At 40.8% G+C, this 16,798-nt stretch overlaps 1 protein-coding gene across 1 annotated transcript in view; it reads right to left on the minus strand.

Moving 5' to 3' along the window:
- Positions 1 to 16,798, minus strand: part of htra1b (HtrA serine peptidase 1b) — a 102,196-nt gene that overhangs the window by 64,899 nt on the left and 20,499 nt on the right. Inside the window, exons 2-3 of the mRNA XM_052102785.1 lie at positions 4,200 to 4,302; positions 1,216 to 1,420 (exon numbers count right to left, since the gene is read on the minus strand). Coding sequence (XP_051958745.1) covers positions 1,216 to 1,420; positions 4,200 to 4,302 — 308 coding nt within the window. The remainder of the gene's footprint in view (positions 1 to 1,215; positions 1,421 to 4,199; positions 4,303 to 16,798) is intronic.

Below are 16,798 nucleotides of genomic sequence, written 5' to 3' on the forward strand. Positions count from 1 at the left end.
ATTCTGGCCTATTAATAGATCCTAGAATATCAAAATCCACTAAAGGAGGAAGATCCTTTTCATATTTGGCTCCTAAACAATGGAATAGTCTCCCAAACACTGTTCGAGATGCAGACACACTCTCTCAGTTTAAGTCTAGACTAAAGACTCATCTATTTAGCCAGGCATACACCTAATTTATCCTCCAACCCACAATTAGGCTGCTTTAGTTGGGTCTGCTGGAACCAGAAACCAGAAACATTGAGCATGATCTCTAACTCTGCAATAAATGAAATGGCATCTACGCTTACGTCTTTTTATTTGTTTCCCTGTCTCAACCTCGGGACTTCTATCCTGAGGTCGCCAGAACCGGCTGGATCCAGCACCATTCTTGCTTCGTGTTGGACTCCACTGCTACATGTTGCAGAATGATGATGACTAAATGCAGCCGGTGCCAGCCAAACATCACTTCAATCTATTATGACGGACTTCAGAGGATGAAATGATGCCAACTCCAACCTGCATCACCTCGGTCTATTTATGGACTACGATCTTGAAATGAAATGCTTAGACTAACTATTGCCAACAAAAGCCTTCATCAGCCAATTAACAAGGACAATTGCATCTATGTGAACTTCTGCAATTAATCTAGATGGACTTCAAAGCCTGTGGTCATTAATCTTACAGTTCAAACACAATCGATGTTTAATCACTGACCCTTAACACATAGTTTAATAATTTTAAACCATGACTTTAACTATACATAAGTAATATTTACATTATATTCATGATGTTAGCCAGAGGGGAACTGGCCCCCACAGTGAGTCTGGTTTCTCCCAAGGTTATTTTTCTCCATTAATCCACATTTTATGGAATTTTGTGTTCCTTGCCACAGTCGCCTACAGCTTGCTCACTGGGGTTATTAATACAATTATCATTTAATTATTTTTAAACACTATTAAAAATCGTATTTTATCAAAATTACACAATGATGATTAATCGACTTTATAGACATTACAGTTTTATCGTCTGTTAATGCTGATATTCTGTAAAGCTGCTTTGAAACGATGTGTGTTGTGAAAGGCACTATACAAATAAAATTGACTTGACTTGACTTAAAATACTGCCAAAAAGGCAGCTCACTAAGGTTTGTAGCAGAGCAAGGATCTCCTTTTATATGTGTTATCAGATTTCTCATATACTCTGATATTTGAGTGGGAATCAGCAGTTACTCACTGGAGCATCAATCTTGATGAGCGCAATATCAGCTTTCTCATCCACGTCTTTGATCTTGGCATCATAGGTGGCGCCGGACTTCAGCTCAACCTTCACCCGGTGTTTATTGGCCACCACATGAGCATTGGTTACAATCAGACCATCTTCAGACACCACGAAACCAGAGCCACTGGCCACTGCCACCTCGCGCTTGGAGAAGACCATCCTGAGAAAAGAAAGAAGATAACTACTAAAGACACGAAGACATTTTTGTCTTCTTGTCTTTGTCTGTTCACTTTCACATCATATATACTGTATGTAAGTGGCAGTGTTGGGGAGAAACACAGGTTAGGTTGGAAAAAGTATGTGAACCCTTTGATTTAACCTGGATTTATACATTTCTCTTAAAATGTGGTTTGACCTACATTTAATTTACACCTATTCCAAACACAATCGGTTTAAACTAATAACACACAAATTATTGTACTGTTCTTGTTCATATTGAATACATAATTCAAACATTCACAGTGAAGTTTGGAAAAAGTATGTGAACCCCTAGGCTAATGACATCAACAAAAGCTAATAAGAGTCAGGAGTTGGCAAACCTGGCATCCAATTAATGAAACAAGATTGGAGGTGTGGGTTAGAGCTACTTTGACTAATAAAAAGTACTCAAACGTTTTGAGTTTGCGATTCACAAGAAGCATCTGCTGACGTGGACCATGCCTCACAAAAAAGAGATCTCAGAAGACCTACGATCAAGAATTGTTCCTTTACAAAAAGCTGGAATGGATTACCTTCCTAGTGGCTGCTGTAAGGTGGTTCTCGTTCTCAGTGGGGTGTGTGTCTGCTTTTCATTTGCTCTCCTTTTCACCCTAATTTGGAATGCCCAATTCCAATGTGCTCTTAAGTCCTCATGGTGGAGTAGTGACTCGTCTCAATCTGGGTGGCGGAGGACGAATCTCAGTTGCCTCCACGTCTGAGACCTTCAATCCGTGCATCTTATCACGTGGCTTGTTGAGCACGTTACCGCTGAGACGTAGCGCATGTGGAGGCTTCACGTTATTCTCTGCGCATCCACGCACAACTCACCACGCGCCCCACTGAGAGCGAGAACCACATCATAGTGCCCACGAGGAGGTTACCCCATGTGACTCCACCCTCCCTAGCAACTGGGCCAATTTGGTTGCTTAGGAGACCTGTTTGGAGTCACTCAGTGCACCCTGGATTCGATCTCGCGACTCCAGGTGTGATAGTCAGCGTCAATACTCGCTGAGAAACCCAGAACCCCTGTCAAAGACCATCTTGACACTCCACAACGCTGCTGGGAAAATTTTTTGTGGACTGATGAAACAAAGGTTGAACTGTTTGGGAAGAACACACAGCACTACGTATGGCATAAATAGGGCACCACATACCAATAAAACATAATCCCAATGGTGAAGTACAGTGTAGGGAGCATCATTATTTACATTTACATTAATGCATTTGGCAGACACTTTCATCCAAAGCGACTTACAGTGCACTTATTACAGGGACATAATAAGGTCCTCTGCCCAGAACTTGCTTGCAGTCCCTAAGACTCGTTATAAGACCCGAGGGGACATGTCATTTCAGTCTGTAGCTCCCAGACTGTGGAACGCCCTGCCCCTGTCCATGCATCTGGCAGACACTGTTGCCTCTTTTAAAAAGGCTCTGAAAACATGTTTATTTAAGAAGGCTTTTGGTTAATGGGTTTTCACTATTGTCACTTTAATCTTACATATGTATACACATTTTATACTGTTTGATTTTACTTATCCTCCTGTACAGCACTTTGTGATTTTATCTGTGAAAAGCACTTTATAAATAAACTTTACTTTACTTACTTACTTTACCCTCCCCCCGGAGCAACCTGGAGTTAAGTGCCTTGCTCAAGGGCCCAACAGTGGCATCTTGGTGGTGCTGGGGCTTGAACCCCCAACCTTCTGGTCAGTAACCCTGAGCCTCAACCACTGAGCCACCACTGCCTCAGTTATTTGAGGCCTGGACCGCTTGCCATCGTCATCATAATATCAAGGAGGCAGTGTGCCAGCTGAAGCTTATTAGAAGTTGGGTGATGTAGAAGGACAATGACCATAAACATCAAAGTAAATCCACTACAGAATGACTTCAAAAAAGAAAATCCACCTTTTGGAGGGTCCCAGTCAGAGTCCAGACCTTAACCCAATAGAGATGCTGTGGAATGACCTCAAGAGAGCTGTTCACACCAGACATCCTAAGAATATGTCTGACCTGAAGCAGTTCTGAAAGGAAGAATGATCCAAAATTCCTTCTGAACGTTGTGCAGATTTAATCCGCAGATACCGGAAACACTTGGTTGAGGTTATTGATGCCAAAGGAGGATCGAGCAGTTATTAAATCGAAGGGTTCAATTACTTTTTCCACAGCACTGTTAATGTTTAATGGGATGTGTTCAATAGAGACATGAAAGATTATAATTGTTTGTCTATACTTGTGACTTTAATGAAGATGAGATCACATTTGATGACCAATTAATGCAGAAAACCAAAAGGGTTCACAAAGGGTCAAAAAGGGTTCACATACTTTTTCTTACCACTGTATGTTGAGATATGTTGCTGGCCATCTCTATAAAATAATGCTCACTGTGTACGCTGCTCATTTTGGTAAATATACTGTAGAAGGTCATCCGGGTATTCCATACATATACAGAAAGTCCAGTAGTATGGCAGTATATTACTCCTAACTTTGCCTCTGACTGGTTGTAAGAATGTTGTTCCAGAGCCAACATGATTAGAATCACGCTTACATGCCACAGGCGCCATCTGATATTGATAATTGAGGAATGCAGCTTATCAAAAGACAAAACGTATCTACTTTTGTCCAGGGTTGACTTATAAAGATGTCAGATAAAAGGGTCAAATGACACAGAATAATTGTATTAAGATAAACATCACAAGTCAGTGAGTGATAAAGAGTGTGATTCAGTAGAATGGAAGTCATACTTGCGGAACAGTTCGATGTGAACCACGGCTGGAGCGATCTTCTCCACAACATCAGCGATGAAGTTATATCTATTACGAAGACTGTTGGGATTCTCCTCATGACCTGAAGAACACGTCCAACAAAAACAGTCACATCAGAGGTCTATGGACAGCTGACATGAAATACTTTTGTAAAGTTGACATGTCCTGCAGTGTGACATGCTAAACTCCATCCCAAACCATTTCAACCCTCAGAGACCCAAGCCTTGATATTGATGTACAAAAAATGATCCTCCTTAAAAGTGTTTGTAGGAAGCCACTGTTTATACAGTTTGTTTTGGAAAGTTCTCAATTTAACATACAAATGTAAAGTATATGAAAAATTATTTATTACAATCAGTGACTTTAAACTGATTAGATTGTGTCTATTTAAAACTAAAAATTATTTATATTGATGATCCAATGTGTGAATAGAGAAAAAGTGTTGCATCTTTGCAATGTTAAAAATATTGTCTCAAATTTATAAAAGTTTATATTTTCAGGGAATATAAAAATGAGTAAATGTTAATGTGTAAAATGGAAGTTTACTTAATACATTTGAGTTGGGACTACATGATTACTTTTTGTGTCGTTAATGTAGCATTGATGAAACTGGGCAGGGCATTTCCATTTCCCAGCATGCTGTGCATGGGACTTGATAGGGAGAACAAATGTTGAAATTAAGTGTTATTTTATGTGTTTTTGTACAAGATGAGAATATTCTGTTATATTGGCATTTAAAAAGAGTGTATGTTATGCTGGAGTTTTGTGGGTCGACGGATGCGCCGGCGCATCCTGCTGGATATTTTCATCATTGCAGCGGAAACAACATAGAATACTCCGGAATTTTGGGTCATACAGATAAGTGTAAGACATCATTAGAGACTATAAAGGGTCTACTTTTATTTGTGTACACTCACAATAACAATAAAAAATGTCTACTTTTAAATAAAACAATTCAAATTAAAAAAAAAATATTCTCCTGCAATGTAATCTGTATGAAACAAAAGTGATGTACAGTTTCTCCTAACTCAGCTAATTATAGATAATGTGATCAAACCCACCAGCAGAGTGCATCATTCATACGCTAATGTGCTGAGACGATCAATACAAGTCCATTCACTTTTCTGTGCGTTTGAAGGACAGCACAATACACAACTGAGAAAACTCCTGTATAGTGACGAAGAGTTAACATTTTCCTCAGAAGAAGAGCGGGACTCCGATGAACATTTGTATTTTGAAGAGAGACTTGATCCAGCCGAGGATACAATTTCAGACGAGTAAGTCATTTAATTTTCATTAGTTGACATGCTATTTTATATAAACATGTACATATTTTACTAGTGGGACTGTTTCCAGACTTGCCAGCCAGGATTCAGAGTATTGACATTTGAAATATGACTCCTAATAAGTAAGTTTTAGTTACATTTAAATGCTGTTTCGGCTAAAGCAGGTATTTAAATTGTATGCTGTGTAATAAAAATATGATATGATATAAAAATAATATGAATGTTTAGATTATATTTCAACTAGTGTTTATGCTGCCTCATTATCATCAACAAAGCTTGTGCTTGCAAATATCTGTTCAGGTTAAATGAGTAAAATGCACTTTAAATATGCCCATATTAATAAAATATAATGATTTCTGAAGGATCATGTGACACTGAAGACTGCAGTAATGATGCTGAAAATTCAGCTTTGATCACAAATTGCATTTTACAATATATTCAAATAGAAAACTGTTCTTTTAAATTGTAAAAAGAGTTCACAATATTACTGAAAAACAACCAGGCTTCCCTTGATATTGCGGAGCGCAGACCTCAAAACTGATGTGAACAATTTCAATTCTAGTTTAAAGCGTGACGGAGGAAGTCAAGTCAAACCTCTCAAATAGTAACAGACCTGACATGCCAAACAGCACTGAGGAGCAAAAGAGTAACACTGTGCAATGCGCCAAAAAATACAATAATCATCACCTTTACAAACCTGTTACACGATTTCACATGAGTAAAAGTAACTGTTATATTATGTTTCATATGAAATAATCTAAAGTTAGAATCTATTAGACCTCATTTTATATCAACAGTGGCAGTTTTAGTTAAACTTTCAAGATGTGTTTCAGCTAGTATTTATTTTTCATAAATGTATTATTATTATTACTATTATTTAAGACTAGCACACTGACCTAACCATGATAATGAGGACCCTTTCCTTCTGTGTAATATGTGTATAAAAATGTAATATTAGGTAACAAACGGGAGAATAATGGGCTCATACAAGTAAATATACTCTTTAATTTTTAAAAGGGGGAGAGAAACTTCCTGTAGATTTTGTTGTTGACGACAACAACAAAAATAATGTCACTTGATGCATGTCCTTGTACTGGAAAACCATGAACAAAACTATACAACATAAAAGGAAATGCGACCCAGGATACATTAAATACAGGTTATGTTTAATCTATGACTTCTGTCCTGAAGCAAAACCAGTAGAGAATCACTGAGTTAAAGATACAGACAGGAGCAGTCTACAGTATATGATCATTATTAATAATCATTAGCACATTACTTTAAAAGCTCACTCAGCTGATGTTATTTTTCATTTAGTAGTTCATTTAACATGTAAACTAACATGCTTTAGTTATATAACATGTTCTAGTTACATGCTATTTTTTATCATGTTTATAATTCTGTTAGCTTTTTTATACATCAATTTATTTATTTTTATAAATAAAAATATAAATAAAACCCTTCTGTTTTCACTCATTTAAGGGTCATTGTAACTGATAATAATAATTGTGTAATACCATATACCATGATACTGTAATATTTTCTGAGACGGATATCGTACCGTGAAAATCTCATACCGTTGCAACCCTAGTCTTGAATGATCTTTGCTCTTGAAGGACTCGGCTGTTTTTGGAGGGTCCTTTATATACTATGACACAATTGCCTCACCTGGTTAACATCGGTTTCACATCGCCTTGTTATTTCAACTCATAAAATTGTTATTAGTCTTAAATTGCCCCTGTCAACTTTTTTGGAGCGTGTTGCATTCATCTGATTTGAAATGATTGTACGTAAAAAAAAGTTAAAAAAAAAAGAGAGATAAATCATATAATGTGTAGTTGTGGTGCATTCAACATAATTATAGGGTGAATATAATTTACAAATCACTACTTTTTGTTTTTATTAGCATTTTACCATATTTTTCAATGTTTTTGGAATTGGGGTTGTATGATTTCTGTAAATCATCAAATATAAATATCTCTTTTATGCACAGATCACTAATGCTGTAAGCCCCACATAGAATAAAACTTTATATCTGCTTTTACCAGTTTTATAAAAAAATAAGCCATTGTTTGCTTGTCTGTGAGCTTGCTTGGCTGAATAATCCAATGTTATATCTTAGATGTCCAGAACAAAATACGCCATCCAGCAGGAAAATAATGCCAAACAATGCCAAACAACAATCAAATGACATCTAGATTGAGCTTGTAGTCCACTCAGAGGCCGAGATATTCAAAGAAATAATGAGGGTGCTTGAACTGAAAACTAGTCTGAATGTCTATGGACGAGCACATCTGTGAGGGCTAAAATGCGTTAGAGCATCACCTACAGTTCACATCTGTATATTGTGATGGAATGTGAGAGAGAAATAATACGTCATTCTTTTTTGCCATCTAGTGGAATAAAATGAGACTTTTCAAAGTGAGGTAGAGTGAACAGAACCAAAAAACAATTCTGTTTATCATAAGATTATAAACACATAAAATATTATTTATGAATAATTGGAGTCTTTTTATTTTATTTGGGGGGTTCTCTGAAACGCGAGACCAATGTTTTACAGTTAGTTTACAGTATGTGTGAATGGGGAGCTTTTAAATATATGTGTGAAAAATTGCATACGGCAGCCCAAAAATGAGCCAGAGTTTAAGGGTAATGAGTATATAATTATATTATTACGCATGCAGCATTTATGACCTCATATTAATTGAGAGACAAATGAAAAAATGTCATATGTCACACCTCAGCACCATGTTCAAATGAACTGGAAAAACCTGTAAGAAGATAAAACTGTAATGTTTTCTGTTATGTCAAAAAGATTGAGAACGGGGAGTGATATGAGACATGCAACTAGCTCAGCTACTGTATGCAGGAAATCGACTTTTTGGCACTCATACAAATATTTCAGAGAGCCATGCAAAAATAAGGATTATTAAATCAAGTCAAGTCAAGTCATTTTATTTGTATAGCACATTTAACCGAACAACAGTTGACCCAAAGTGCTTCACAGGTTAAAACAGGAAAGGCAAAAACAATATGCCTTGACAAATTCATAAAAATGAGTACAGGACTCCTTAAATACGTTCAAAAAAAATAAAAAAAAATAAAAAGAATTAAAGGCAAGAGAATAAAAGTGTGTTTTCAGATTTGTCTTGAAACTACCAATTGTATTACAGGACTTAATATGAAGTGGGAGGGAGTTCCAGAGTTTAGGAGCTATTACAGAAAAAGCTCTGTCCCCTCTGGTTTTAAGACATGTCTTGGGGATAGCAAGTAGCTGTTGGGTTGTAGACCTCAGTGATCTGACGGCAGAGTAAGTAGTCAAAAGCTCAGAAATATACAAAGAGGCTTGACCTTGTAGAGCTTTAAAAACGAAAAGTACAATTTTAAAATCAATTCTCAATTTCACTGGTAACCAGTGGAGCTCAGCTAAAACTGGGGTTATGTGCTCATACTTTTTAGTGCCTGTGAGAAGTCTTGCAGCCGCATTCTGGACTAACTGAAGTCTATTTAAATTATGTTTGGTTAGACCTGTATACAGAGAATTACAGTAGTCTAAGCGTGAGGAAACAAAAGCATGAATGAGTGTTTCAAGATCTTTCTTGGATTAAAAATGCTTCAGCTTAGCTACTGTTCTAAGCTGATAGAAACTACCTTTAACAACAGAGCTAACTTGTTTATTAAAATTAAGAGAACTATCAAAAATGACACCTATATGTCTGACCATATTCTGCAAATTTGATGACCAAGGGCCAAGGGCATTACTCCAGTGTTTTGATGTGGGGGACGATCCAAACAAAATCATCTCTGTTTTCTTAGTATTCAACTGAAGGTAATTTTCTGCCATCCATGATTTAATGTCTTCCAAACAGTTAAAAAACTGTTTGAAAACTGTTACAGTTTGAAAACTGTAAATGAAACAAGTATGCCTATAACAAAACAAAATGAAAGAGATAAGTTCTGGGAAAGTTAGACTTGTTTAGATAAAGTTCAGAGGAAGTTGCAAAGTGCTTATAAAACTTGGATCTGAGTCACAACCTTTTATAACTATGGATATGCAACAATTTCTGTTACCTTGTATAACCCTCATTTCACAACATGTGCATGCCAACACATCTGTACTGCTTTTCTCATTGGGTAACATGTGAATGCTTTCTGCCCTACGGCTCAGTGTCCAGCTCTGTTTAAAAATCCTCTGAGATGAATGGCACCTCGACCACAAAGCAACACTTTAATTACCTTTTCATTTCTGGGAGGTTGTCTGTAATGCATCAGTGAATACTTCAGACTATTTGGGTTGTAAGAGGCAGCAATTACTGTAATGTAAGACAGATGGGTAAAACATCACAGCACACTTGCCAAATCAAACATGCCAAGAACATTAGTAATCAACCAAGACACAGATGCTCCAATGTCTTTTGATATTATGAATGATATCAGAACTTCAGGGAAATGTCTTGACTTATTGTCACTTGACAACTTTTTATGGGATGGTGAAAAACAAAAGGTTTTCCCAAAGTGAAAGTGGGTTGTAAATAAAAAAGACTCTTTACTCTTTTAGAAGCGCACTGATATAATATTTGTAGGCTTATATAACAGATTGCCATTGCCTCAAGCCTCTGCTATTATAACTTTGGAATCCTGATATTGGAATTGTTTTTCCTCACTGATGATATGTGTCTCCACATCTGTACAGGCTTTAGCACATTTAAAGCGAGAGGACGTTTTATTTGTTATGTCATAGCTGGCGCAAAATCTGACACTGTTTTGCAGCCCACATACGAGTAATGTTTTATGGGACAGTTTGAGAAATGGTCACATGAACATCTGCTCCTCAGCAAAATTATGCTTTAACAAAACGAAAAGAAATGTCACAGTTTTCATAACTTTTTGACATCTGCTCAGGTTATTGTAAACTCACACATTAGCACTGTTCTAAAACCTAGTGAGCTGCCTTCACGCCTAAGCAGGTCCCCATTTACTAACCATCATGCAACCTCATAAGTGAGTGATCTGACAAACAATGTGAGAGACTCATTGGTACAGGTCTGTCTACCGTATTGACATTTACAGTGTGCAATTACCAGATGATAAGACTAAGGTAGAAGACTGTGTACTTAATGTATTTAATGAGGGAATGAACTACAATTCCAAGAAGCATTAAGAATTATGCAATTGAATTCAAAATGATGGACATGTATAAAACCATATAAGTGTCACGATCCCCTGTTGTCTGGCCCGTGTTTCACTTGTCTATTGTCATGCACTACATTTCCCATAGTTCCCTGCCTTCATCACTGCCCATGCACTTCATTGTTATCACCTGTATATCGTTTAGTCATTAGTGTGTCTTTGTATTTAAACCCTGTTTGTTTCTCTATCCCTTGTCGTTCGTTGATGCTTGTTGGTAGTTGTTTGAATGTTTACGCTCCTATGTTTTGCCTACCTTGCCTGTCTTCATTCCAGCCGTGTGTTTCCCTAGTTCCGTGTTCCTCCGTTGTGCTCGTGTTTTTGTTTCAGTTTTGTCCCCCCATGGATGTTTTCTTTTGTTCCTGTTTATTTTGTATTCACTTTAATTTATAAAATAAAAGTGCACGTAGATCCAGCCCCTTGTCTGTCTCCTCCTGCATTCTTCATAACAGAACGAACGACCACAAATGGATCTAGCAGTACAACAGTACAAACTTTAAACTCCTCAGCCTCAAACAAGAGGACCGTCTGGTTGAAGACCATATCCGCGATTTCCTTCATCTGGCGAGTGTCGCGGACTTTCCAGACTCCTCCCTGGTGGTTTTCTTTCGCGGCAACCTGAACAGTTCGCTCAGGGAGCGGTTGCCACCGGCGACGCGCGACTGGACGCTCCACAATTTTGTGGAGGAGACGCTGCTGGCATGCGGGTCGCCTTTCACAGTGGATGTTGTGGAGGAGGATCCTCCAGTCGTCCATGGCTCATCCTGTTTCGCCTGCCCCACCTGCCAGCAAGCCAACCCCCAGGCCTACCTTGATTAACGAGCCAGTGCTGCCAACTTCGTCCGCTCGGAGGAGGAGGAGAAGAAAGGCTTCAGCTTCCCAGCTCACGCCAGTCACGGTCTGCGAGCCAGAGCCCACACCTGCCACGGTCTGCGAGCCAGTGCCCACGCCTGCCACGGTCTGCGAGCCAGAGCCCACGCCTGCCACTGTTTGCGAGCCAGAGCCCACGCCTGCCACGGTCTGCGAGCCAGAGCCCACGCCAGCCATGGAAAGCGATTCAGCGTTGCCAGCCTCGTCTGCCCGGAGGAGGAGGATAAAAGGAAAGGCCTCTGCCCTCCAGCCTCTGTCTACCTCTGCCAAGCAGCCAGCGCCTGTAGTCTCGAACGTCAGTGAGCCAGCGCCTGTAGCCTCGAACGTCAGTGAGCCAGCGCCTGTAGCCTCGAACGTCATTGAGCCAGCGCCTGTTGCCTCGACCGTCCCAGAGCCAGCGCCTGTAGCCTCGACCGTCCAAGAGCCAGCGCCTGTAGCCTCGACCATCCAAGAGCCAGCGCCAGTAGCCTCGACCGTCCAAGAGCCAGCGCACCTCGAGCCTCCCAGGGCTCCACCTCTCGAGCCTCCCAGGGCTCCGCCCCTCGAGCCTCCCATGGCTCTGCCCCTCGAGCCTCCCAGGGCTCCGCCTCTCGAGCCTCCTATGGCTCCGCTTCTCGAGCCTCCAGAGCCTTCTAGGGCTCCGCCTCTAGAGCCTCCTATGGCACCACCTTCCACAGCTCTGCCTCCTGAGCCTCCCTTGGCTCTGCCTTCTGAGCCTCCAGACCTCCCCACGGCTCCGCCTCCTGAGCCTCCCTCGGCTCTGCCTCCTGAGCTTCCAGAGCTTTCCATGGTTCCACCTCCTGAGCCTCCCGAGCCTTCCTCGGCTCCGCCTCCCGAGTCTCCCTCGGCTCCGCCTCCTGAGCCTAACTCTGCTCTGCCTCCTGAGCCTCCCTCAGCTCTGCCTCCTGAGCCTCCCACGGCACCGCCCCTGAGCCTCCAGAGCTTTCCATGGTTCTGCCTCCCACAGCTCTGCCTCCTGAGCCTCCCTCAGCTCTGCCTCCTGAGCCTCCCTCAGCTCCGCCTCCTGAGCCTCCCTCAGCTTCGTCTCCAGAGCCTCCCTCAGCTCCACCTCCTGAACCTGTCCCTGTCCGGTGGCCGCCTCCCAGGCCTCCTGAACCTGTCCCTGCCCTGTGGCCGCCTCCCAGGCCTCCTAAACCTATCCCTGTCTTGTGGCCGCCTCCCAGGCCTCCTGAACCTGTCCCTTGGACTGCCCTCTTGCCCTCTGTGCCCCCTTGGACTGCCTTCTTGCCGTCTGTGCCCCCTGGTCTTCCTGTCTGCCCTGTGTGCTCACCTTGGACTGCCTTCTTGCCCTCTGTGCCCCCTTGGACTGCCTGTCTGCCCCTTGTGCCCCCTTGGACTGTCTGTTTGCCCCTTGTGCTCCCTTGATCTGTCTGTTTGCCCCTTGTGTACCTTCTTTTGTCTGCTAGCCCCCCCTTCACTACTTGGACGATTTTGTTTTTTTGGGTTTCTTTTGGATCGTCTGGAATCCGATCCTTTTGAGGGGGGTTATGTCACGATCCCGTTGTCTGGCCCGTGTTTCACTTGTCTATTGTCATGCACTACATTTCCCATAGTTCCCTGCCTTCATCATTGCCCATGCACTTCATTGTTCTCACCTGTATATCGTTTAGTCATTAGTGTGTCTGTGTATTTAAACCCTGTTTGTTCCTTTATCCCTTGTCGTTCGTTGATGCTTGTTGGTAGTTGTTTGAATGTTTACGCTCCTATGTTTTGCCTACCTTGCCTGTCTTCGTTCCAGCCGTGTGTTTCCCTAGTTCCGTGTTCCTCCATTGTGCTCGTGTTTTTGTTTCAGTTTTGTCCCCCCCTGGATGTTTTCTTTTGTTCCTTTTTATTTTGTATTCACTTTCATTTATAAAATAAAACCGCAATCCAGCCCCTTGTCTGTCTCCTCCTGCATTCTTCATAACAATAAGCATAGAAACAATCTATTTGAATAATATTGCAAAATATTCAGATATATACAGTACACATATACAAGTAGTTTGAGAGTGTAGGGAGAGCGACCCAATTGTGTTATTGACAGTGCATCATAGGAGTGGGTGGAGCTGCAGAGCTCTTCTCTCATTGGTGGATCTTTCTCTTCAGGATCATGGGTAGTGTAGTCCTTCACCAGGAATGAATTCTGCTATTAAACACGATTATGCGGACTGGTGCCTTCAACAGAAGCATATACCATCAATTAACAACCTCATAGCTCACGGTAGGTCTGTCTTTATCCAGGATTCAACAAATAAATACAAAAATTTGCTCTCTTCAAAGTATCTCCTACAGTCTGTCAATTTAAACAGGGAACAACAAAGGTGTAAGGATTTATTTCCAGAACATTTAGACTCATCAAATCAAGCTCAATTTATATATATACATAAAGAAATGTTCAGATTGCAAGTCTAGGAAAAATGACAAACCCTTGTACCACTCAGATTGAGGAAATTTTGATTAAAAACTAAAATGAAATTGGTCAAAAATTACAGAACAGCCCAGGAAGGTTAAACACAATAAAATTTTTTAGATGTGATGGATATGTCACAAAAGTGTCAGAATTCTTCTCTGCATGTATGTCCACTATTGGCCTCACTAGTAATCATTTAATTTGTGTGAAAATTGTGTTTTAAGAGAGTTTATTTTCTTAAAGTCTACAAGGTCAAAAGTGCCCATATTCGAAGAAACAGCCATAAATGGAAGAGAATGGAACACAGATTGTAGTGTGACCACCTCATTATTCCTGAATGCAGTCACACACTGTTATAAACCATCATCACAAATAAACACCTCCTGATCTCCTTTAAAGAGCCGTTCTCCTTGATTATCCTTCTGGGGAAAGACTTATTTGGTCTTGCATAAGAAGACACATTTTCTGGTCGTTCTAATCCTTTGAATGTCCTTGTTATAATGGCTCATGATGTGACCCAGCTGGGAATCTGCATTCTGTGAGATGAAAATGATCATGTCAGGTCTGTAGAGACTCCTCATCGAGCACTCGATTGATAACTCCATTATAGCAAACAGCTGGAGACATCTGTGTTGACCTGATTACCATATATTAATGGAGTCATGATAATGGAAAATGTGTTTTCCATTTCATTAAATGTCACATTATCTTACACCAAATGACATATAATCTGGGTATCCACTCTTTACAAATAATTTCTTTGTTTGCCAGTCTGTAAAAAATGTTGCATTTATAAAGAGTAATGAATTAATTTTGCTTTCAATGCTGCATTCCAGTCAAATCAGAAAATTCAAAATGTTCAAATTCCTACTTGAAAAATAACAATAGAATGCCACTTGAATTCGCATTTCCAACATGGAAACTCTGCGAACTTTGATTTTGACATTAAGCGAACATGATGGCACCCAGGGAGATGAACACAGTTAATGATCAAGTTTAGTCTTGGTTAAAGTGATGAAATCCTTTGAAACCTGTTGCATCCCTGTTGCATCGATCTAAGATGGTGCCACGGATAGTCGCCACGGTGTGGAGCTCTCCAGTTATTTAGCTGTTTTTGTTTGTTTATCCTGTGTTTAGTAATCTCTTTTCGATCAGTTTCACCACAGATGAACTTTTAAATAATTGGCAGCAAACAGTATTGGCAGTATTTGATTATTCAGATGTTTTGTTGGACATTTTAATCAGAGAAGCTGCGGTGCTATACAGGAGACCTGGCTGAGTGAAACCATTCCGGACAGCACGTTACATCTGCCAGGCTTTCAGCTGTTCAGAGCAGATCGCATTGCAGTGGAGTTATCGTAGAAAATGAGAGGCAGTGGAACATGCTTAATCAATGCAAGTTGGTGTACAGATGTAACAGTCTTGAAGAAGATGTGCTGCCCTAATTTAGAAAAGCTATTCCTCAACTGTAAGCCTTTTGACTCACTGCAGGAGTTTTCCTCATTTATTCTTGTGTGTGTTTACATTCCTCCACAAGCGTGCGTGAACGACGCGCTGCAACAGCTGGCTGATCACATCACAGACACAGAGCAACAACAACCGGATTCACTTATTATTATTCTTGGGGATTTTAACAAAGCAAACCTCATACTAGAACTGCTCAAATACAAACAGCACATTACATGCCCAACCAGAGACAGAAATATACTGGATCACTGTTAGACTACATGTAACAGGATGCACATCGCTCTGTCCCTAGAGCAACTTTGGTCACTCTCTGGTTCACTGTCTGGTTCATCTTCTTCCAACCAACAGGCAGAAAATAAAATCAGCTAAACCTGAAGTTAAGACTGTAAAGAAATGGACCAATGAAGCAGAGCTGGAACCACAAGCCTGTTTTGACTGCACTAATTGGAGAGTTTTTGAAGCTGCAGCCACCAGCCTGGACGAGATCACAGATACTGTGACATCATATATAAGTTTCTGTGAGGACATGTACGTAAAATACAGCAATGACAAACCATGGTTTGCAGCAATACTCAAGCAGCTCCGTCAGGCCAAATAGGCTGCTTACAGAAGTGGGCATAAAATCTTGTCTAATCAGGACAAAAACACACTGACGAAGGAGATTAGAGCAGCTAAAAAAGCTACTCTGAGAAGCTGAAAAACAAGTCTCAGCTAACAACGCAAATCAGTGTGGAGAGACCTGGAGGACATTAACAACTACAAGACACCAAACCCAAAACACTGTTGGGAATCAACAACTGGCTGAAAACCTGAATGTGTTTTACTGTACACCCGCTCTGACCTTCACTTCTCACAAACACCTCCTGCAACCCCCTCCTCCCCCCTCCTACTACTCAACCTGTACTTAGGATCTGTGAAGAGGATGTGTGCCGGGTCTTCTGGAAACAGAAGACAAGGAAAGCACTGGGCCCAGATGGTGTTTCATCCACTTGTCTAAAAGCCTCAGCTGACCAGCTGTCCCCATCTTTACACAGATCACTGGAGCACTGCGAATTTCCTAGCTGCTTCAAATGCTCCACCATCATCCCTGTCCCAAAGAAACCCTAGATTGCAGGACTTAATGACTACAGACCCATCACCCTAATGTCCGTGGTCATGCAGTCATTTGAGAGACTGGTGTTGGCCCACCTGAAGGATATCACTGGACCCTTTCTGGATCCCCTGCAATTTGCCTTTCAAGCTAACAGGTCTGTGGATGTTGCAGTCAATGTGGTACAGCATTACATACTGCAACATCAGTATGACTTATGCAAGGATCCTATTTGTGGACTTTACTTCATGTTTCAACACCATCATCC

The sequence above is a fragment of the Xyrauchen texanus genome, chromosome 33 (genome assembly GCF_025860055.1).
Source record: "Xyrauchen texanus isolate HMW12.3.18 chromosome 33, RBS_HiC_50CHRs, whole genome shotgun sequence".
NCBI lineage: Eukaryota > Metazoa > Chordata > Actinopteri > Cypriniformes > Catostomidae > Xyrauchen > Xyrauchen texanus.